At 40.7% G+C, this 24,528-nt stretch overlaps 1 protein-coding gene across 7 annotated transcripts in view; it reads left to right on the forward strand.

Moving 5' to 3' along the window:
* The window catches only part of rbms3 (RNA binding motif, single stranded interacting protein), a 301,392-nt gene that overhangs the window by 127,794 nt on the left and 149,070 nt on the right, over positions 1 to 24,528 (forward strand). For all 7 annotated transcript variants that reach the window (XM_039605523.1, XM_039605517.1, XM_039605518.1 and 4 more), the window contains one exon: positions 9,958 to 10,016. In XM_039605523.1, coding sequence (XP_039461457.1) covers positions 9,958 to 10,016 — 59 coding nt within the window. The remainder of the gene's footprint in view (positions 1 to 9,957; positions 10,017 to 24,528) is intronic.

Below are 24,528 nucleotides of genomic sequence, written 5' to 3' on the forward strand. Positions count from 1 at the left end.
TCCACCTGCCTCAACTCCTGCCCCTCTTCTGCTCTGTCTTTGCCCCCAGCACACCCTCCTCGCGTCTCTCTGCAGGGTCAGGTTGTGCGTCGCTCAGGGTACAAAGAGATAGTGATGTTTAACCTCTGAAAAGCAGTGACACAACCACAGGAATGCCTAAACTACTCCTACACCTACAGCTTCAAATTGAGTAGAGGCATCTGCTATTCTTGGAACCAGAATCCTTCACACCCACCTTTTCTGTCTCTCTTCCTCTTTCTCACTATCCTCTTTCTCTCTGTAACACTCTATTCCGCCTCTCCAACTTCTTTTCCCTTTCCTTCTCGTTCGCTTGCTAACATCTCTTTATCATGTTAAACCCTCCACTTCTCTGTTCCGGCACAAGTGACACAATCATTTTACTGGCCAAACCAAACTGGCTAAAATACTACGCCTCCTTCCTCCCTTAACATCAATTTTAGAGCGAGGGCGAGCAGAGAAGTTGATTTGGCCTTAGGCTGTATTTTTGAATTATTTATACTCCCATTACTGTATACATGACACGTAGACAGTTTGCCTATTTAGAAGCTGAAAAGATCTCCTCTTCCAGTTTTACACAACAGCTGACACTTTCGGCAGAGTTATTTTCTTAAATAGCGTTTTAGTAAGACTTTAGATTCAGATGCATTTAGGTTAACAGAAAATGCCTTCTCAAAAAACGTCTGGTTTTCTCTAGCTGCACTTCACTTCAGTTTAAGTTTACCAGCAACCACAGCAACAGTGCAGTCATTGCCCGTCTCCACACGCTGCATTGCCTCTTATCTGAATCCAGCTGTACAGGGCGAGAGAGTTTTTAAGCTCCAGCAGAAGCAGCAACAGGGTCAGTTGTACAAAAAGACTGATTGACGTAAGGGACAAAACCTGAGATCTCTGGACTCTGCTTCGTGCTACCTCTTTCTTTTCTCCTTTTCCCTCTGCTGACTTTCCTTTTGAAGCAATATCTAGAAAGCAGAAGCCGCACCAGCACAGATGAGATGTGTTCATTTGTGCGTGTCAGACAGCAGTGCACGGCATGTGGGTTTGACAGGTTGGACACTTCCAAACAAACACAGGCAATTCTGCAAGGCTGGCTCTGAAGAAGGCCAGCATACGTGTGTGTGTGAGAGAGCTGGAGAGAGGGAGAAATGGTAACTAGCAACACTCAGGTTAATGCCTCCTGCTGCTACTTACTGTTGCCCTTGTCTGTTCTTGATGCACACTGTCAGTCAACACAAACTACCTGCTTGTTTTTTGATTTTCCCAGGCTCAGATCTGGATTTGTGCATCTGGTCTCTTTGGTGCACATTCTTTCTGCTCCAGTATTTTTAACTCTCAGGCTTTGAAGAGTGCATTCAACTGAACAGGACATTAATCAAAGAGTTTAATTAGAAGTTTAATATGATAATTATGGAGGTTAAATTTACTCTTTTGCAAACACTTGCCAACCAGTTGGAGAATACATATTTTTCAATACCAGCTGGTCTTCGGTTACGTTTGCAGTAAAGTTATAAACAAGGGTAATCCAGTAGAGTAGCTCTGTCCACAGCTCCCCCCCCCCACTCAAAAGTTTGCTCATTGACCTTTTGTTTCTTTAATTTAAACAAAAAAGAGTGTACAAGAATGAAACATGAAAAAGCCTCTCAATAGCACAAACCCCTGCCAAGGCAACTCACTCTCTCAGCAGTATTTTCTTATTAGGGAATAGTCTTTTGTTTTCTTTGTTCTAAATAATAGTGTTTTAATTATGTGGCTGTAGTTTAAATGGATTTTAATGGATTGTTAATGTGACCCCGTTCAACACCCCTACAAAGTTTCATCAGAATTTATTCAAAACTTCTTTGTATAAGATCTTTGCAGACAGAAGGATGATATGCATGCACACACCCAAACACTGCCAAAAATATAACCTCCTTGGCAGAAGTAACTTGTCTTAACTAAAGTGTTTGATGTCCAGAGGTGGTTGACTGCCTTGAATTTAGCTTAACCTACATTTATGAATCCAAGATTACACTTGATGTGCTACCAGTTCATCACAATCTAGTGTTTTATAACTGTGCAACAACCCTTCAGAATACATCAAGTTATTTTTTGTTTGGCACTCTTAACCACTGGCTTTATACCAAAGTTTTGCACTGGCATACTCAACTACAGTCCTAAATATCTTTTTTTTTTTTTTTTTCCGTTTTACTAAAAGTGTGTCCCCCTGAGCAAAGACTTTCACACTTTACATGCAACTTTAAAATCGCTTATACAATATTTTTTAAAATTCAAAGAACTTATTCTTTTATTCCTCTTCCTGCCGTTATAAATCAAATCTATGTGAATTACTTTTGCAAAGAACAGCAGGTAGAATTAATAAGTATCAAAGGCTGGTAAATGAATTCCATTTATCCTGAAATATATAATTTTTTGCAAAATTTTGAATTTTATGTCAATTTAATATTAGAAAAAAGGTGGGGGGATGATTATTCATGAGAAAGTTGCACAGCAAGACATAAATGGAATGCTACTGGATTCAATTCAGCATGCTGATCCAGTCTCATCCAAAATGACACAGAGTAAATTGTGGGAACAATTTTCCCAGTGGAACCTCTACGAGCTGATCTGAATTTTAAAACATTCCTTTATTGAACATCCCTTAATGTGAAAATGAATTGTTTTAAATTTAACTCTGTAACAATGAATTCTGAACACATGCTAAAACTTTTAAATTACCTCCTTTTCCTTTATAAATTACCTCACTGGCGCCCGGCAGCTTCATTTCTGCTTGCAGCTATAATCCATTCTTATTATTGAGGGAGGCGAGTAAGTTTGAATGTTTCTAATCAACTTGTCATCCATTTTAGACTTGCCAGTTCATTAAAAATAAAATCACATCAGTTACAGAAATAGGCAAAAAAGTTAAATCAGAATGGTTGATGACAGCCAGTGACCACAGCGTGTGTGACCACAGCCAACTTCAGCAGATGGGTATGATGACATACGCTGGCCAAACACTTTAGTTGCTCAGTTCTGTAGAAATGAATGGACTTTATCATTATGTTGTTTTTCGTCTAACAAATTATGAAGCTCTATTACCTTATGATGCCTGATTGTTAGATGTTGTGTACTACTTCCAGTTTGTTATTGCCCAAAGAATGTGACATTTGTAGAAGCAGGAGAAAAAAGCAAAGAAAAGAAAAGAAAAAGCACTACAAACGGCCAAATTACCTTTCCATTCCAAGATCCTTCCCGCATTTCGAGCTGTTAAGGGTTCGATAGTAAACATTCGCCAGTTTACTGCAAACCCGCCAACAAAACTCTGGGGAATCCCAGCACCTAAAAAAAAATAAAGTAATTCTGCCAAGAAAAAGATTGACTGCTGAAGCCAGAAAAGGAATTATCCAATTTGTTGAAGCTTTTTTGATTTATCGCTTCTCATCCTTGCCAGCGCAGTGTTTTGATGTTTAAATTTTGTAGTTTTTGTTTTTCTGAATGATTTTTTTGACATTGTTTTCATTTAATAGGCGTATTGAATCAATTTTATACTGTATAGATGGAGAGGGTAAAATGCACATTGTAACTGCTTAAGGCAAAAAAAAGAAGAAGAGTGTTGAAGCTCAACATTGCACTCACTTTGCATAAATTGGTCAGGGTTTTCATGCGTTTCCATTTAGTTCAGGAATCATGAGAAGTCACTGATGTCATTTCACTAGTGGTAGGGCTTCACAGCATTATGAGTCATGAGGGGGTTACCTTTGCCCTTCTCACTGGATCTTTATTATTTTGTGTGTCCTGTCTCTAATGATCAATTCTGGGAGTCTGAATGTTTTCTTTTTACTTGTACGTGTCTTTATTTTTATGATCCTTGAATGTTTAAATGAACGATTAGCCGTCTACACGCTCTCTTAATGCTCTTTCCTCTGGAAACTTCTCTTTTCTAAGCCTACATTAAGCCTACATTCAAACTCTTTGCCACTAGACAGTCTCAGTCATTTTAATTTCTGCATCAGTACAGCAACTGTACACATGTTACAAAAGGCTTAAAGAACATGACGCCGTTTTTCACACTTAGACTGCAAAAGTTACAAATAAAATAAAATATATGTAATTACAAATTCTTACATTTGGGGTGAGTTGCACCCAGACAGAGATTGAGTAGATGTGTAGTAAATGCAAGAGCAGCAGAATTTAAGAAAAGCGTTTGCTTAAAATTTCTTCCCGAAAGATGCAGCATAAACAGGAGGCCTAACCTCTGAGCTGGAGATGTGTGAGCTGTGGGACACTTAAGCTGCTACAAGGGGACGGTCAAGGGCAGATGCTACATAGTGCTTGTATACAGCATGAGAGTTGTAGTGATTGTCAGTGACCGGGTAGGATGGATCCATGCTTTCATGTTGTTTACACCAGCTTCTGACCCTACCACCTGACTGTCCCAGCAGATCAGGGACCAAGAGATCAATTTTGTTGAGCCTAAAAGCATAGAGTTGCTGCCATGTGATTGGCTTATAAGATATTTGCATTATTGAGCAGCTGAGCAAGTGTACCTAACAAAGTGGCCGGTGAGTGTACATACTATTCTCTCTCGTCTTTTAATGACTCGTGTTCTCGAAGGCTTAAGTGCTCGCATGTGATATTTGCCCAAGATTTCCCGTTTTCATCTGTCATCCTCTTTATGTTTGGTTCTTTCTTACATCCTGTTTTTCCTTTTTATCTTTGATGTAAGACTATAAAGAAGGCACGCTTCTTTCCCATCTTTTTTCTCCCATTCTGCCCTCTCTGTGCATCTGCCGCAGTGACACCTGTCTTTTGAATTACCATCAAAGACTTAACAAAATAAAATGTGCTGTATAAAACTATATGTAATGTTGTTTTTCTCAAATAGGTGTAATTTCACTATACAGTTTGTCCATATATTCTTACTGATTACTGGAAAAAGAACAAAATAAGACGGAGAAAACAGCTTTTTTTGTAGCATCCATCCTTCTACTTGTGTTGTGTTATACTTTGCTGTTCAACTTCAAGCAGATGTTCGTCAGGCTAAATTCACAGCTGCTAAAATTTACTATGGCGGGACTCATCCTTAAAAATATGGCTGTTCAGTCAGCTGATTGTTGCCTGTTGCAGGAAATTAGTGGAGTTAATGTACTCAAATGCTGCTCTGTGCAACTCACAAGGGTACTAATATGGTATAATCATTACACATATTTAATAAGACAGTGTGCTTTTTAAGGTTAAGGAAACCCTCGGGGTAATATTTACTGCTCAGAGGAAACAGTAAATCTGGATAGTGGGTGTCTCCTGCATCTGGTTTTACATGGGAAGAACCCTCGCTGCTCATATTTTTTTCAGCTAGAGTATCTATATTCTAATTAATTGTGTAAAGGCCTGCAGAGATGATAAAATACAGTTACTATTCTCCATAGTGTGCCTTTGCACCTGCCCCAAGCCCCTACACGGGTGCTCCAAAGGTGCTGAACAAGCCTAAAAAAAGAGTGCTGGAGTTTTTATACTATTTTCAGCTGATTTTACTCCTTGCTTTTCCATTTTTTTGCTACTTTTTCTTTGTTCTTGATCAAACAGTGGCGCCCAGTATACGCAAGTACTGCATATGTTCAAGTCTTCATATGCATGCACAGATGGGCTATCATATGCCGTTATAGTAGCCTTCATTTGCACAGGGAAAGAAACGCATACTCACAACTCACCAAGCTTTGGTATAAAGACCTTCTGGGAGTGCAGATGTGAGGAGGTTGTCCCAGATCCAAGTTCAGGTTTCACCTACCTGCTATTCAAGGCACCGCTGTGTTGTGTAATCGTGCAAACACACAGTCACTTTGTAAAGTGTGTCAAGAGGCAGAGGGCAAGGTCTAAGCACAACACTTGGGTGGTCCATCCACCCGTTCCTTTCCTGTGCTTTTGTACGTACCACACTGACGTGTTGTGGTTCTGGGCAGCTCTCTGCCTGCCCACGTACAGCAAAGAGACACTTCACTTTCTCAGCTCTGATGACGGAAATGGAATACGCCTGGATCCTTTCATCCAGCAAGAGCGAGAAGAAAGAAAGAAATGCCGTTCTGGGATGTCTCATGCACATGCAGCTGCCCTCTAAAAAAAAAAAAATGTAGCTCAGCTTCAATTTTATCACATTTCCAGTGCCTAGACAGCTGTCGAACGAATGACATGTTTTACATCAACCACAATTTGTACATTTTCATCAGCCTAAAATAGCTCATAAAGCCTTTGTTTTATAGGCAGTTTTATTTCTGGTGTCTCTTTTTCTTGGGGTTGATCCGATGTTGCATCAGAATGATTGCCATTGTATTTCTATTAGGAAGAAGGAGGAGGAAGAGAGACAAAAGGAGAGAAATAAGGATACAGTACAGGAAAGAGAAATGGTAGATGGTAGAGAGACATTAAGACAGAAAGAGAACAAGTAAGAGGAGAAGATTTGTAAGGAGGGGGGGAGGGCCGAAGGCCAGCAGAGTCAGAGATAAGAGGCTGCAAGAGTGATTGAAATAGGATTAGTGGAGACAGGCTCTGCATCCCGGCCGCAGCATCACAGTGTTAAACCTGCGCCTCACAGGGACTGCCTCTGTCACATCAAAGCCTCCCCAGGCTTGCCTGGCAGAGAGGCGAAGGAGCCTCCAGCAGGGTCATCCACAGCCCCAGCCACACACACACACACACACACACACGTGCCACATATATGACCATACTGATCACATTCTTCATCCATTTCCAATATGTTTCCATTATGGGCCTGAAGCTGGCTCCTTCCTTCTTGCCTTTTCATCTCCCCGCAGTATCTTTGTGGCGTGTATTTGGACCGCGGATAGGATCCATTGATGAGCCATCTTTAACATTTAATGAGGCAAGCAGTGATGAGTTGGCATTGGAAAGCTACTGTCTCCTGCTTCCCCAGAGTCCAAACAAAGTTTTAATGAGAACTTTCCCCCAATTTGTGCCAAAAGCACAGAGCTTTTTAACTGCTTCCCAGACTGAAAGCATACAAAAATTTTCACGCAAGTACTGAAGGAGGGCAGACACCTAAGTGCACATAAACAAATAACAATCGCTTTCATATACTGTAGTGTTTGGCGGTAAATCAGCACAAAATCAGTGCTATGACGTAAGAATGAATATAATCGCTGGTAAGGCTGGGCGAGTAATAGGCTCTCAGTGACTAGCAGAGTCCATCGCCAGTTTTTTATTTTTGGGGTTTAAGTTTTGCTCCTTTAGTGTTTAATTCAGTCAAAAAACAAAAAAAAAAATCACCTGTAAAATAGTAGGAACAGCAATAGGACCTGGCAGCTGGTGTTAGACACATTCTTATTCCGCTGAAATATTCCTTTCGCAAAGGGCAGTGACTAAATTACAGTTAAGATGTCTTTAGTGACTAGTTACGATTTAATATTAACTAGAGCTGTAAAGAAAACCAATAATTCATATTTGAGAACTAGACTAAAGCTCTCCATGTGGTTTCACATCCTTATTATTTCAGCACGTGTTACCCCCGCCTTCAGCAGGTGCTAAACTGACTGAGGGTAGCTGGGAAATTTTGACACATTGCCCAACTTTAATCTGTGATTTGATTATGTGGTTATTGACATGCTATGTCTTGAATGTTTATTTAATGTTCTAGTTTAGTTAAACGTTAGGCGTTTTTTAATTTTGAAGATGTTTGCCGTCGTTAAACGATTCAAATGACTTGAAATGTATTAGTTGAACACAAAGGTAATTCCCACCTACTTCCTTGATCAATACTTAATTATTAAATCTAAATTTGTATCTTTAATGTGCTACAAAATTACTTACAGCATGATATCAGCTTTGTAGCTCAGCAAATGCTGAAGGCACTTGCCCCAGCTCTCCACATTCACTAATCAAGTGAAAACTCCTTGTTCCATGTTCATCTTGTGTGCTTGTGCTTGAGAGTGTCTCGGTATGATCAAACGCTGCACCTTAGTCCCACTCGGTTGCAGTAGATTATGAATCCCTATGGCTAAAATGGCCTGTTTATCTGCTGAAGAGAGACAATCCACTGATTGGTGAGTGCTGTCGCTCTGTGTGTTTGTATGCGTGTATGTGTGTGTGGGTGTACTTGTGTGGTATCTGTATTAGTGTGTGCGAGCTGGTAGTTTTCCTCTCGGAGCTCATCAGTTCATATCCACCACCCATCCCACCGCAGCATGCAATAAATAGAGTCTCCGCCACTCGTTGAGAAATGGCACAATTATCCCCTGCTGGTGAAATATGGGCTGGGATGCACCACTGCTTCTTTCCTACAGAATATGTGTGTGTGTATGTAAGTGTGTGTGCACAGATGCAGCGATGAGGGTGGCTGTTTTTTGTCCTTTGTTATAGTCTTTGTGATGTGCTTTTGACATACAGGGAATTGTTCTCACTTATATATCAGCACACATGCACGCATGCATGCATGTAGTATATCTCCGCATGTAGATTGGTGCACACAGTGTACTTAGAGAGCAGCTCACAGTGCAGCATATAGCAGTTTTAGCTGAGACAAGCAGATAGAAGATCTCACTGTCTGTCAGTCAGGAAGGTCAGTCCTTCTATTTCAAAAAATTCCTTGCAAGCCACTTTGCATATAGACCCGTGGAATAAAGAAATACAATATATTTTTGCTTTTGCGTGGAGCTGCATCAGTGACATGTAAGCTTATAAGCATACCGTAGGTGTCTTTATGCAGTCCTACTCCTTTGGCAATTTCAACTTTTGTATTGGATTTTCAGAGGTCCAAATAGGCTCCAGCATCATACACGTTTTATACTTTTTATGAATAAGTTATATCACAAATTCCAGTTACAGAATCTGCCAGAATACGGGGAGTCTAGAATTTATTCACTCATTTACAAACATAGCGGTAAAATATGGGTATTTTCTTGGGTTCTTTCTTTCTGAAAGGGAGATCTGAGACGATAGATACACAAAAGACCCGAATTATTATGACAATTCCTGCCGATTGTGTTGTTTGCACTTGTTTAGAAGCTCAAGGTGCCCCTGAATTAGCTAGACCCAAGAATCTAGACAATATTTTAATATTAAATGTACTTTTTTTTTTAGTTAATTTAAAGTTAAATGAAACATTACATTATCAGAGACCTTTTCTGTCTTCACTCTCTTCATTATGAAAGGATACCTGTTTGGCTGTAGCAATTAAATTAATTTGTATTACTTGTGCCAATTGTGTTTATTTCTTATTAACCAACTCAAAACATGACTTTTAAATCATTTAACAACACTTTCAATTTGACATTTAGTGTTTTTTTCCCTTGTTTTCCTGCAGTGGAGTATTTCCCTACAGTTTTTTTTAAATTGTAACGTATTCGGTAGAGCTGCTCTGAGGGGCCCAGTGGTGTATGTTCATTCACTCTGAAGCCAGAGTCGGCACACAGTTAGCTTAACATAAAGAACAGAAGCAGGAGGGGCTACTGCACTGTACTGTCTTTGTCTGAAGGTTACATCATATCCCTACCAGCTCCTCTAAAGCTCATTAAGACGTATCATTATCCCTTTGAGTCACCTTTGATTTAAATCTGTTCGCTTTATAGTTTTTAGATTTCAAATAAATTCATTAGCAACACATGGATTTTACTTTACACCAAAAGAGCAACCTTTAGGACCGTTTATTGCACTTGCATGCTTTTAGACCTTTTAAAATGTTCAGTGACTCTCTGAAATGCCAAAGGGCTGCCCATTCATTCCAAGTCAGCCATACACATAATTTTATTAACCTCGAGTGATTTCTCTTCCCAGTGGCTTTTGACATTTCTGTGACTTTGCAAATTGCTCGTTGTAACTAAATGGTAGAGTATAGAAAATAAGGCAAATATATTAACCACAGGTTGGTAATTCAAATGAACTGTCCCACCAGGCGAAGGTCCTGTGGGATATTACGAGTGTAAAATGCTAAATTTGATTTCTCTGTCTTTACAGATATGGGAAAATAGTGTCAACCAAGGCCATTCTGGATAAGAACACTAACCAGTGCAAAGGTAAGTGTCTAGTTTTGTTGCCTTGTTTAAGTGCATTGACTATCACTCTGTGGGTGTCCTGTCACAGGAGCCGCAGTCCAAACCTTTTTGTTAATTCAGACATCAGCCGAGAAAGGTGCACACGGTAAATCAGTGATCTGGTGAGAAAAGGGATCTGGGTAAACATCTTGCTCTTAGAGGCGCTGGCCTGCTTCAGAGGATGATTAGGAAGGGAGCCACACTCTTAGCCTTTTCCTATCTCTTCCTCGATTTCCTGCTTTGTCGTACGGATGACAATCATTTGGAAAGGGTGTTTCCATTAGTGTCCGCGCAGTAATGCACATGAAATAATGACATTACTGGCTCATTTGAAATTGTTTCTGGGGCACACATACTACACACAATTACATGCTTGAACATACGCAGCCAATTAGAGGGCTAACAAGCAAGCAAAGATTAGATAAACTTCAGTTATTATCTTTGTCAAACTCATCTTCTCAGAACCTTGGTCAGCTGCCTTGCATGGCTGAAAATACTTTTTGAGGAATCAATTTTTTAATGATGAGGACCAGTGAAGTCTTAAGTGAAGAAATTGTGAAAGAGAAGAGAATATAGAGGGATGAGGGAGGGGAAAGAAAAAAAAAAGATTAGTGTGCTACTTGCCCCGAGGTGTCTGGCAGCACTGTTTAAGAGCTATTGAAGTTCCATCAATACTTTTAATTGCTTTTTGTGGTTTCCCGGGCTCTGAAGTGTGGCCTTTCAAGGTGAAGCTGCCTTCTTAACCCTGCTACACACATGAGTATATCCTGCTGGGCATGCTCTGGGTCAAAATGTTGAGGAAAAGAACCTTTGCCTTTTAGAGGATAGGGAAAAAAAGGCTGATTATCTTGGCAGGTCCTTTTTGTGAGTTCGCCTGGCCATTAAAGACAACACTTGGATGCCTGTTAGTAGCAAGGATATATCTACAGGTCACAGGACACAGAACAGAGTGGATTAGAGGGGACAGCGAGAGGTATAAAAAGAGGTGAGACAAACATCTTTGAATCTTCCTGGGTTGCGAATAAAAGAAATTAGATGTTTAGTGTTGTCCGTGTCCAGCTGACCTGAATTATGTTCAACACTAAAAAAAAAAAAAATCATCCCAGCTTAGCACTGTGTTTTGTGGGAGACAGCATTTCCCATAACTCACCTTCCTGGAACGCAGGACTGCTGAGATGCCAAAAAGCAAATATAAGCAGACTTATTTTATGAGTGGAAAGGATGGTCCTGGTCTACACCCAGTCACAGAGAGGTAGATGGATACAGGAGAGATGTGACGAAGGGGAAGAAGAGTGTGAGGACGAAGGGCTTAGTAACCTTGAAGAGAAAATTACAGTTCTCTAGTGTTTGAAAGGCAAATTGAGGTGAGGCAAAGCTGCACAAAAACAGGATTTCTGCTGTTTTTTGCTCCCCATTTCTACTTGGGTATCTCTCCCAGTATCTGTTGTATTCAGTTTTATATATATATCTATGTCAAATTACAACGTGCATGATCTTAGGGCACTTGAACACCAAGACCTTTTATTAAAAGTGGTACTTTTTGAATACATAGATATTTATTTATTACAAATGCATTTTTTTAAAAATAGAATTTATTTTATTACATATTTATTTATTGATACTGTCATTTACTTATTTCTTTTATGTGCAATGGAAAATCTAAACCCATAGGATGCCGTGCTGGCAACCTGTTGAGGGTGCACCTCACCTGTGACAGCTCTAACCTCTCCATAACCCTGACTTGGACAAGCGTTTAAGAAAATGGGATGGGATAGAATGGCAAAATGCATAACTATTTTTTTCTAGTGCAGCAGTTCTCTTTGATTTTCTTTGATCAAATACTTGGCGATGGTAGGGACAAGCATCTCCCGAAAGGCGAGCAGCTATCAAAGCGCAAGCGATCCAGGCAGGTGCACTGAAGCCCGATGGGCTGGCGTCCGCTCCTCGTAACAAATCGAAATCGGCACACAGCCCCGATCTGGTCACGGCTTGTTTCCATTCATCTGACCCCCTGTATCTGACACTTGTTTAAATGTCAGGATGGTGGCTTACCTTCACTGTGCTACCATCACACAGCCCGTGTCTCTCTCTCTCTCTCCTGTCTGTTCTCCTTCTCCATCTCCTCTTCCCTCTTTTGTGTTATTTGTCTTTAGCTCAGCTCAGTGAGTGCACTGCCAAAACCATGTGAAAAATGGGCTAGAGAAGAGGTCAGTCATCTCTGAGAGAGTGCTATTAAGAGAGAATCAGCCATTGGAAAACCAAGGTAGTAACAGACCTTGTACTTGCTGACTAACGTTTGGGTGTTTATATTTTGTCAAAGAGAAAAAATGTTCTTCATAACAGTCTAAAATAATGATGCTTTTGTATATACTGTACAAAGCATTGCAGAGACTAATGACTAATTTATCAGTTAATTAACAAAGAGTTAAGATTAGTTACCACTGGACTGTTTACACTGATAAAAAAAAAAATGGCTCAAACAGCAGAGTTACCTGCTCATATGGCAAAAAACTTTAAAACGACTCAACCTTTTGAGAGCTCAGTGCTGTATGTTAAGCTGCCAACTGTAGGCACTTAAAATATGTAATTTCTAAAAATGAAAGTATGAACCAGTAAAGATGATGATGGTGATGTAGATGATAGTGACTTGTGTGTCCAGCACATCGACAGATGTTCTAATGGATTGAGATCTGGGAAGCTTGGAGGCTAAGTCAGTGCCTTAAACCTTTTATTGTGCTCCTCAAACCATTCCTGAATCATTTTTGCGTTATGGCAGGGTCCATGATCCTGCTGAAAGAGGCCACAGCCATTACAGAATACCATTCCCATGAAAGGGTGTACATGCTCTGGAGCAGTGTTTCCCAACCTTTTGGAGCCACGGCACATATTTCACATTAGAAAAATCACACCACCAAACTAAAATGTCACAAAAAACATTGATAATTTTTCCGCGCGTACCAGGCATAGTGGAATTGGTTCGGTTTGTCACCAGTATAGCTTTTTTGCTTCCTTCTGACCACTACTCATGCTAGAGCCTTCATCTGGGTCGGAATTTTCTCCGGGACAGGTCAGATTGACTACTTTTTCTTTCAAATATTAATTTATTACTATTACGCGCTGCATTGTCTCACTCACAGCATGACAATAATGTAATTTCTTCTTGGTCTTCTTCTGTTTTACTGGCAGTTGGCAACCCGTTTAATCAGAGCAGGTAGTTGTACTGCCCTCTAGTGGAAGAGAATGTAATTGTTTTGCCCGTTACTCACGCCCGTCGCTAACCGGGTGGAACTAGATAGTCTTCCACGGCACACCTGATCATTTCTCACGGCACAGTGGTTGGGAAACACTGCTCTAGAACAATGCTTAGGGAGGTGGTATATGTCAAAGTAATATCCACATGGATGGCCGAACCCAAGGTCTCCCAGTAGAACATTGCCCAAGCCATTACACTGCCCCTGCTGACTTGCCTTCTTCCCATAGTGCACCCTGGTGCCAGGTGTTTCCGAGATAAGCGACGCACCCTGACATCATCTAGCCATCACGATTTGTCCCTTGTGCAGTGCGCTTAAATCTTTATGCTTTCCTGTTCTTCCTGCTTCTAACACATCAACTTTGAGGACAAAATGTTCACTTGCTCCCTAATATATCCCACCCACTAACAGGTGCTGCAATGAAGAAATAATCAGGGTTATTCACTTCACTTGTCAGTGGTCATAATGTTATGCCTGATTGGTGTACACTGATGACTGGGAAAAGTTTGGTGGGTGAGCTGCTAATGACGCACGGATTTATTCACAAACCTCCATAATGACAAGCTCAAATAAGCAGGTCACAAGCAAGTAGCCTCAATAAGAATACTAGTAATCTCTTAACAACACAGACGCAGTGCTTCCCGTTAATACCCCTCAGGAAAAGTGGTTTTGGGCACTCAGTTTTTCTCTTATCAAGCAGCACATTCTTGGAATGTAGCACCCACAGAACTAAGGAACATGATGTTCTTTACTTTTTTCTTTAAATCTAAGTGCTTATTGGACAATCAAGCAACTTGTCATGGTTTGCTTGCATGATGAGCTTTCCCTGAATCTATTCATAATACCTAAATGTACGTACTAGCTCTGTTTGATAATTCTTTAAGAAATGACTGCTCCACCTTATAAAAAAGAGTGATTTTGAGCTTAAGACAAAAGCTAGGTAGTTGATATGTGAGATGGAGTGCTGAGTGTGGGAGTGGAGGCTGTCTGTTGTGGTAATGCAGAAAAAAGAGATGATGCTTTGTGTGCTTACAGGTCAGGTGTTTGGGAAGTGTGTAGTTACCGTGCATAGAAAAGCGAAGCAACACGGGTACCTAACTAATGTGCACATATGCCTTGTTTCTCCACAACCGTACATCTGTATATACATTTGCCCTCAGTAGATGAGTGTGCACTGTAAAGTACTGCAAAGCCTTCTTTGAAGTACCACATCATAAAAACTACACTCCAAGACCATGTAATATACCTCTCCCACGCACTCAAACACAAAGGGCACACTCACACACACACCGAAAGACTAATGGTACCCCCGCACTCACTCCCCATCCATTTGCCTGAGGTGTGTTCGACTCTTGGAGCAGCAGTGGCTGCGCAATAGATCTATCAGTCCTTTTCCTAACTTCACAGCATGTGTGCCTGCGTGTCTGCCTGTTCTGGCTGCTCTCCTCCACCACCTCACCACGCAGGCCTTTCAATGAGCCTCTCTATCTTCCCAGCGCTGACTCACTCCCTCACTGCCTCCCTTGCTCGGTGACACACACACACACACACACACACCTGTACTCTTACAAGGGTGCACAACAGTTGCATGTAAGCCGTGCGTTCCGATAAATGCACGCACATGCTTTGGATGTAGCCCAGTTCAGAGAGGAACAGGAAGTTGTGAAAGGGCTTTAGGGTTGTCAAGAGCTGCAGGTAAGAGGAGGCATTCAGCTTTTCATCTCTCTCTCTTTCTCTCTATCTTGCTCTCATGCACCTCCGCACTCTCACTCTGCTTCTCCTTCTCTCTTCATCTCTGTTTTTCTCTCCCCCTCTCATACTCCATCTATATATCTGTCTCTGCACTTTCACATAAACTGTAGAAATACAGCAGAGATTTGGGCTTTACATCACAGATGGAGTGGGGGATTGAGAATGGCAGAGGGAGAGAGAGAAAGGAATAGATTGCGAGAACCCAAAACCGCTCATTTGCCATCCATGCCCACAAGGGCCTCTTAAAAGGCAGCGGCGGCATTTGAAATAAAGCAGGGCTGACCGAATGGAGACATTTTATTTTTCCTGCCAGAGCCCGGAGGCAGAGGAAATGACCTCAGCCCTTTAAAGGACCTCCGTTTCCTCCTCCGCTTCTGGGAGATAAGACTGTGCTGAGATTCACCGGCCCGACTGGCGCGCTGCTGCGACGGCCCACCGCACTGAATTGTGGGAGATAGATGAGATGAGATAGTCTCTTGTGGCTGTGTGTTCGGCAGTTTGTTGTTGTTCATTTCTTTACCCCGTAACTTGCCATCCATTTTACATGAGGATGCTAAAAACTCACAAGGGCATTACATAAACTGACATCTTGAAAGAATTACTGTCGCCTTTACTCTATTATGTGGGTGAGCTGTTGTAAAACATGCTAACCTCTTATTTTGTCCCTGCAAATTTAAATCACGTTTGAAGTCTCCAAGCATTTGATTTAAAGCTTAAAGAAGCAAGTACAGTATGTTTGACTGAAACCCTAATTAGCGTGTATTGGAAGCAGAATGTCTTCCCTGCTTTTTGAATGCTCAACTTGATCAATTTTGTCTGGCTGCTCAGCATGTGCAGCCTCGGTTTGGTGCAATTTAAAAGCCTGTCAGGAACTTGACCATTACGTTCTGAAGCATCTAGTGCCCTTACCACAACGACAACCTAATGGAGAAATACAGGCAACGTTGCATTCTATAAAAACAGATTTATTGCTGCATCAGTGCCTAAGTAGAGTATTGCATGACTCTGAGCATAAGGGCTATTGATGAATGAGGTGACGCTGATCAAAAAAGGCCTGTTTTTCATTGTCATGTGCATGTGTATTGGTGCTGGCGGTGGGGGTGGGGGAGAGACCGGCGTGCTTTCTGAATCCGTTATTGGTTTCTCATTAGAGGGCCAAGATATAAACATTTGTCTATGTTCTGCACTGTGCCGGCGCAATTAAGGATTCTCTTTGCCGCCCCTTCTGCCCTTTGAAAGTGAATTATGTGCAGATGAGAATCTTGACTGAAGTGTGGCCAACAGCAGACCTTTTCCAAATGCCTCTGCTTGCTCAAAGCCATTCCAGAAAGACGCGATATCAGCCGAAGGAGAAAGCTAGAGAAAGCGTGTGCTGTTCCCTGCTTGCATTGCGTATTAATGACTCTAATTAGCAATAGCTGAGAGATAATCACATCGATCTGGACAGATTCAGCATGCAGAACGTCACTGGATAACATCTGCAGGCTTTGTTAACACCCCCTATCGCACATACACATAAATCTTTTTCTCTTTTTAACCCCCCGCCCCACCATTTCCCAATCACTCTGCATTCCACTACATTCTAAGTTGGCAGTTTACCAAGAGGCTGTCTGATTGGCCAAGTTTGTCATAAATACAGTCGGGCCAAAGCCATCGCATTCCTTGAGCCTCTGACCTTTTGTATCCCTTCCATTTCCTGTGTTGTTTTTGTATGCAGTGTGGTCGTCTCCTGTTTATGCGATTGCATTTTTAATTCTTGTAAGTGTACAGTCGAGGTCATGGTGAGGTGATAACCAGGAGCCAAGGTTTCCCAAGATGCTTTTTTTAGACACAGATCTATTGCAAAATTTGGGAAATTTGTTCATTTCTAATTTGTTGTTGTTGTTGTTGTTGACTCTCTCTCCTCTGGATCTAAACAAAGAGAAACATCTAGTATTAATTGGAGTGGCAGACTCTTGGGAATCTCCGTTGCAGGTCTTTTCTCATCATTGTCTCAATCCATTTTTACATCACACACATGCCTGAATTCCTTTCCTTGTCGTGTTTGTTGACAAATGCCTCAGCGGACCCTGTGAAAGTTGAGGAGGCGTACTTCCAGTCATCTCTTATCCTGGACCTAACCCATGGATGGCAGGGGAACCACTATGTGAGATACGGCCTTGCACTGACCTGCCAAAGCCCTGGCCCCTTGCACATCCCCTGACTAATGATCATGCCCTTGATTAGTTAAGGAAGGCATAAATCATAACTGCAATGCAGAGGAAAGTTAGCTGGGGGCGGCCAGGCCGTTCCTCATGAATGACTAACAGATGCAGGACAAAAGAAATGGGCTGCATAGTTGTTCGGAGGAATGGGACAATCCGTCTTTGTCCAGATTTTAATGTTTGTCTCTACCTGGAGATTTTCCCCATGTTCCTAGGGCACTTGCTTTTCATTGATCTGGCTTTGTTCAAATATTAGCCTGCCTTGCTGGTGGTGCTTTCAAGCCCTAGTACCTGACGTGATTACATTGCTTATTACAGACTGCTGCTCAAATGGGGATAATATGGTGCCGCAGAAGATGGTACCCCGTATGAATATTAAGGTTAGTAATATCCAGGTATAGTCAGAAAGGAGGGAGAGCAGGTATTTTAAGATGCTCACTATGTGAAGTGTGTGAAGGAAGGACTGCACCTGTTCGTTGTGTAAAATTGCGATTATGCTCCTTGTGTTTGCCGTAATGAGTAACTATTCAAGGCTGTTTGCCGTTCTGACTCTTAAGTGTGCGAATGTGCATCTCCAAGTGTGGGCATACTTCTATGGTACGAGTTTTAGGTATGTTAACATGTATGGCTGTGCTACACACATGCATTTCCTTTCTGGCAGTTACTCGTTTCTTTGTGTGTGTGTGTGTGTGTGTGTGTGTCCTTGTGCACTCGTAGGTGTTCATTCTTAGTGTTGGCATTAGTGCTTTGCAAATGTAAGTGTGTGTTCTTTCAGATATCTGTGTGTGGGTTCTGTATAACCGCTCAGTTTTTTTGCTACAGGTCTCATTTTAACAACCTCTTGACAAGTAATTAACACCCTTCAGGTCTCAAACCTTTCTCAAGTGCTCTTCACATGTTGCACCAAACACATCAGGGTTTTGCTATTAAGCTAGCAAGCTAATGATGCTACCAGAAGAGGGATGCGCCTCTGCTTTCTGTGGGTTATTTTTTTATTTCTTCCACTCAGTGTTCGTCTACTTTAAATCCTTGATAGCTGCAATGAATGTATGAATAATTTCGTTTTGAATGTCTCTTAAACTTCATGAAAATAATCTCGTGCCTTCAGATAACTCGGATTTAATGCTATAAGCTAGGTCCTCTTTTTGTCCTGATACCGTTTCTTTTTTATGCAGTGTAAATGTAGAACTACAAATTCATACGACATATTTTAAGTAGTTGCTTCTTATCCTGAATTTAGCTCGAAAACGCAGTAGAAGCCATATGGTGGTGTGCTAGAGCTAATGAGTGTGAATAGATATGAATTAATTAAGGACTAGAAGAGAGAGAGCAGAAAATGAAAAATGATGAACAGAAAAATGAAGATGTAAGAAATACTGAGCTAGAGAGGAAGGGTTATTGTGAACCCACACGTTGTTTAGATACTTGACCTGAGAAAAAGTTCATCTTATATTAAACTGTAATGTACGTTGTGTCCCTGAATCAGTATGACCAGAACAGTTTGTGAGTAATACTTGTTCTTTGGCACTTACTAAACTGTCTAAAGAATTACATCAAAGGAGAAGGTGTGTTAATAACATCAAGATTGCTTTAATGGCAATCTTTTTGCAAATATTTCCATGGAAATATAATATATAAGGCAAAAATAGAGTTTTTACAATTCTAACGGGGCTGAAAGTCGGCCTATTAACTTTTATTCTTCAGCACAGTCTGAACTTTCTTAGGCAAGCTTTCTTGTCTTTTTTAAAAAATATTCAGGAATAGTTCACTAGGTTTCTTGAAGGACGATCTCTTTGGATGTTAGTTGTCTTTAGTTCTTTTTCCACACTGCTTCAATAATGTTGAGGTCTTGGCTCCTGCGAGGTTAATCCATGACTGATCATATTCCATTGTGTTTTTTTTCTGAACATGTACTGCATTGGCGGTGTGTTTGGGATCATTATTGTGCTGAAAAATTAGGCCAATCAGATCCTTTCCGGGTAGTATTGCATGATGGGTCAAAATCTGCGTTCATCAATTTTGAAAAGATCCCCAACACTACTCGCTGAACTGCAGCCTAAACCATGACAGCGCCATCACCGTGGTTTATAGATGGCTAAAAACACTCACTATTACACCTCTTTTCTGGCCTACTTAGCTGAGTGAAATATTTCAAATTTGGATTCATCACTCCATGAGACTTGTTGCCACTGATTTTTAGTCCAGTTATTGTGTAATTTGGCATACTTTAGCCTCTACTCAATGTTTTCCTTTTGACAGCCCCCCCATTTCTTATGAGGTTTCAGTGAACAGCAGATGTATCTCCAATGTCCCGCGTCAAGTTTTAGATGGATTTTTTTCCTGTTTCTTGGGACATACAAGAAACAGGAACATTACAAGAAGAGAATTGCTTTCGTGTCTTATGGGACATACATGCTGATATATACAAATATAAGTTTTCAGCTAATATTCCTTTGGGAATCATCTCTGTAGTTAAAAAAATACAATTTTTTGGCATTTTTTAGAGATTGAAGTAAAGAAATGGCAACTAATCATGTGTTTTGTGACAGGCTGCTAATAACTGGTTAAAGATATAATTTAAAATTGGTTCTTTGCCAAAAATAATTTCACTGCAAATTCTCAGGAGAAAAAAAAGTGAAAAAGGGGGAAAAAGAAAAAGAAACAAATGTCTGGCTCTTGGGACCAAACTACAAAGAAATACGGGGTGGCTTAAGACACAGCCCTGTACTTGGATATACTGTTGGATTATTTTATTTATTTATTTATTTACAGCTCATGTCCAGTTTGTCTTCTGCACAATGAGCTGCCACTGCCCCGCCGTTGGCTGTAAGCCCTGGCAATCTGCCCTCTGCAGATCCCGGCTCCCACTCTCTGACAAGGACGGTCCTACACCTGTGAGAGAAGACGACAAGAAATACAATACAGCCAATAGGCTCGCTGCTTCAGCCCGAGACGAATGCCTTAGCTATAAATCCATGTTGCAGGGTTGATAAGTTAATTGCCTGTACTGCTATCTCGTCGCCAGCGTCTAATATAAAAGAGCCCAGTGTGAGAGTTATTTTACAACAAATTGGTATTGTCTCTAAGTACAAGGCCAGTAGGACAGTGAATCTGGACAAGAAAATGAGGAAACTTTACTTTGAGTGGCTCCAAGTCCTGCTCTCCGCGTCTGTGTATTAAAAAAATCTTAAATAACTTTTTGCACACTGAGTTTTGAGTTGTTTTGATGTTTGCAGATGGTTTAAACAGCTGTTTGTTTTCAGGCTGTCAGGTGTATACGAGGGTGTAGGATTGCGGAGAAAGTGTTTGCTTATGACTTGTCACTTCGATGCAGCGTTAATGCACAGACAGTTGTGATGTGGTCAGAAGTAGAGTGTTGAAAAAAATATATGCATTGCAGATGTTTCTCTGCGGGATCTTTAAACAGGGAGATAGTTTTATGATCCTCCCCTGTTGACTCACTCACCCACACATACACACAAACACACACAAAAACAAGAAAGTTAGAGGTCGCACGCAAGCACTTGTACACGCCCATTCAACAAACACACAGGCAGAGACGCACACTTTTACGCGCACACACCACCACATGGTTTAGTGGAGGGTAGCCGCAAAATTTATCATCAGTCAGCTGCTGGTGGTGCAGGATAAATGGAGGAGGACACAGGAATGTAGCCCCAGTGAGGATGCTCTCCTCCGGGTTTGGAGTGTGACCAAGGCGGTCTTGGCTTGGCCACAGTTAGTCACGGATGCCAACTCGCTTTTTGAAACCACCGTTTTCTCCCTTAATGTTTGCACAGCTCGCCGCAGTCTCCCAAAGCCATCACCCACCCTCCCTGCAGGGCAAAAGTGCTGGTTAAACCCTTGAATGGACAAAAGAGATCCATACTTGTAAAGCCAATGCCAAATTTCAAAAGAGTAGTTTTATTTATGTGTACTGCAAGAAAAAGCACCAAACGTCAGACTCAAGAACAAACAGCAGAAACTTGCATGCTAAAACAAAACAGATCGATATAATGACATCAATACAGGGTCTTGAAATTTCTGATAAACCTTATTTTTTTAGTCCTTATTTTTCCTGTTAAGACACACATAAGTAATTACCATTCTCAAAATTTAAAAAGACCCCAAAACATCATTTTTATTCAACAAGAGACGGATTAACTGAGTAATAATGTGAGCACTGTACGAAACTCTATATGCAGCAAAATCACAAAAAGTGTTTGTACAGTCGTATTGCTGCAGGTGGAGTGAGGCTGAAATCATACGGCAATGAATCCATTATTCACAGGAATCATATTAGAGCATTGTTATGCATGTTTGTCCATTGAGTGGCCCATCTATTTCCTCCATTAACCATAATTACTTTAATACATGCAAAGCTGGAATTATACACATACATGTAACTACAATGATTAATCATCCACGTCCAACAGCAGCAGCTTCAGAAGTCTTCTTGATGACTCACAGCGACGTAAACAATTACGCCGTTTCCCCCTGCACACCATTGTAATGCCCCGTGACTTGTCGTCGATTCATTATTCATACTTAGGGCATTATTATTCCATTGTGCGCTGTGCAAAATGGGATCATTAGCACTGAATATGAGAATGTGAAAAATGGATATATTGGGGAAAATTGTGGTGGATATTGTAGGTAGAAAACCCTAAACAATCCTGACTATTAGCAGATAAAGAATAGTAATTTTCCCCAAAGTAATTAGGATTAGCATAATATGACAGTGAATGCATGAATGATGCATACTTGATTGATATGTCGATGCAAGCACTGTAATGAGTCCCTTATCTCCACTCTCCAATGTAGGCTTTTATGCAGAGCGTAGCCCAAGGTGGCATCTACTGTAGTTCTACACCTCCTTAAGGGGACTGTATTAAGGAGCGCCCTGCGTCACACACGCATTCATACAAAAGCACTGAGCAGTGCTCGCGTCTATCATGTAGTAACTGATTGAGGATGGTCCTTTTATCTTGACAGGCTCCCACTTAGAGCCAGACCAGGAAATATGATATGGCAGCTCATGTTCTCAGAGAGACTCTGTGTGTGTGTGCGCGCACGCGTGTGGGGAGGAGGGTGCCATCCTCCGAGTGTGCAAGTGTGGATATACGTGTCCTTCAGCAGCACTTTGCGTCAATCTGCATATTAGCGTGCAGCTGCACAGCATTATCAACAACCTCACATGTCGTCAGTCACTTTGAGCTGCTTTTAAGTGACAGCTACCGATTGGAGGTTTGCGTTTGTGCAGAAGCATCAAAGCAGCACCTTGCCCTCTGCATCCCACTTGAGATTGTAACTCTAGAGTACCCGCGTCGAATGCAGCACCGGTACAGCATGTACTTGGCTTCGGAAACTCATTCTTCAAGCAACATCTGCGTGCATCTGTGTGTAGGTGGGTGTGTGTTTGTGTTCTCTAAGTGTGTGGAATGTGATGTCTTAAATTGAGCGCCACATTGTTTCTTGACCCTGGAGCTTTCTCACAACTTAATGGACTTTTTCTCCTGTTCAGTGACTCACCGAGGATGCGTGCATTGAGTAATTGTGTACATACTGTATGAGTAAACAAACAAGTACATACAGAACGAGTCTTTGAGGATCATTTTATTGAAATTACAAGAAGAGAATTGCTTTCATGTCTAATGGTATTAAATAAAGCTGATACTTTTAGTTTTAATGTGCATTGTTGTCTGGATTTATTTATATTTGTCTGTATGGTTACATTTATTTATCCTTTGCCAGTATCATTTTTTTTTCTCAAACCAAATTGCAGTGTGTCTGTGTGGCTTTAAGAAAAGCAATAACCTGTTACTGTGCATAATCCACACAGCATAATCATAATTACTTTAAAATAAAATGACACTGATGCGTAAGTACTGTTTTTGATGAAGTCGTATCACTTGGGGTAATTATGTATGTTACCAAAAGTTGTTGTTTTGTTTTTGTTTTTTCCTGCAGGGATCATTGCAAATCTTAGCAAACTAGGTAATGAGTATTCAGTTCTGAGAGGGGAACCAAACATAACAAAAGGATTGCTGACGTGTTTTTAATCACCAGTGTTAGCTTAACAAAAAAGTAATCTACATACTACCATTAATTTTCAATGCTACTTCCATGACTCATTTAGCCTAATAAGGTGCAGTATGAAGCACTAAATTATATGTTTATATCCCAAACAATTATATGTTCTTTTCAGTTCAGAATATATTATATCTAATGAAGAATCCATTTAATATTTCCTTACATAAGTATATAAGAAAGTATATGTAATAACAGATAAATCACGAATCTAAATTCATAGTAGAACCATAATGTATAAAATGTTTCTTTATGACTTATTACTTAACTCTAGACTTTTAAAACTCCAACAAAAGAGCTCATATACCTGTACAAAAACTGAAAGACTCAGGCTTTCTATAACCTCCATAACCATTCAGCCCGATAAAAGCACAAATAGTCTTAAAATGTCTCTGTATCTCTCAATTATTATTTTCCTTTTCAACAAAACAAGCCTTTAACTCTTTTTACCCTGTGGCTACAGATCAAACATTCCACATTACAGAGTCATTATGCGAATAGCTGCAGTAACTTCACATTGGAAGAGCAAACTGGATATTTTACTGAGTGTCAATTCAGGCTTTTTGAGTGTATTTGACTGACCTGAAATCACCCCCTCCCTCAGTCTGCCTTTCTTCTGTACACACCTTTTCACTTGCCTCCACCTTTCTCCTGCTTCTCTCCCGGTTTAGAGAGATTTGAATGTAGGTCAGCAATCTCTAAAATCCTCATCCTCATCCAAGTTTGATAAGTGCACTCCAGGTGGTAGTCGGGTAAATATTAAATTTGTAATTGGGGGTTCAAAGTATCCACGATTTAAATATTCTGGTTTCTGATTGTTAAAGAGAATAAGCCATCGCCCTGAGGACCTCGATAGCACAATGTGTAGTTCTCTAAATGTGCTCGGAATACATTTTTTAAAGTGTTAATTTGTAGAATCTGCTAACATTTAAAGGGTCAGTTTACCCAAATGACCAAAGAAAAGCTTGTTTTCTGCCCCAATACAAGATGCCAAATGAAATTTTATTTGTGGCGCTCACGGTAATGAAAATAGCATTTAAGCATTTCAAAGGCCTTTTCAGACAGTTACAGAGGAACACGGGTGTGATACGTTCAAGGGAAAACTCTTAATAAATAATGAGTTTACTCTCATAACCAGTGTAGGTGCCTCCATAAGACACACAGATGTCACTCAGCATCAGAAATTCACTAGATGGG

Source organism: Oreochromis aureus, linkage group 22 (genome assembly GCF_013358895.1).
Source record: "Oreochromis aureus strain Israel breed Guangdong linkage group 22, ZZ_aureus, whole genome shotgun sequence".
Lineage (NCBI taxonomy): Eukaryota > Metazoa > Chordata > Actinopteri > Cichliformes > Cichlidae > Oreochromis > Oreochromis aureus.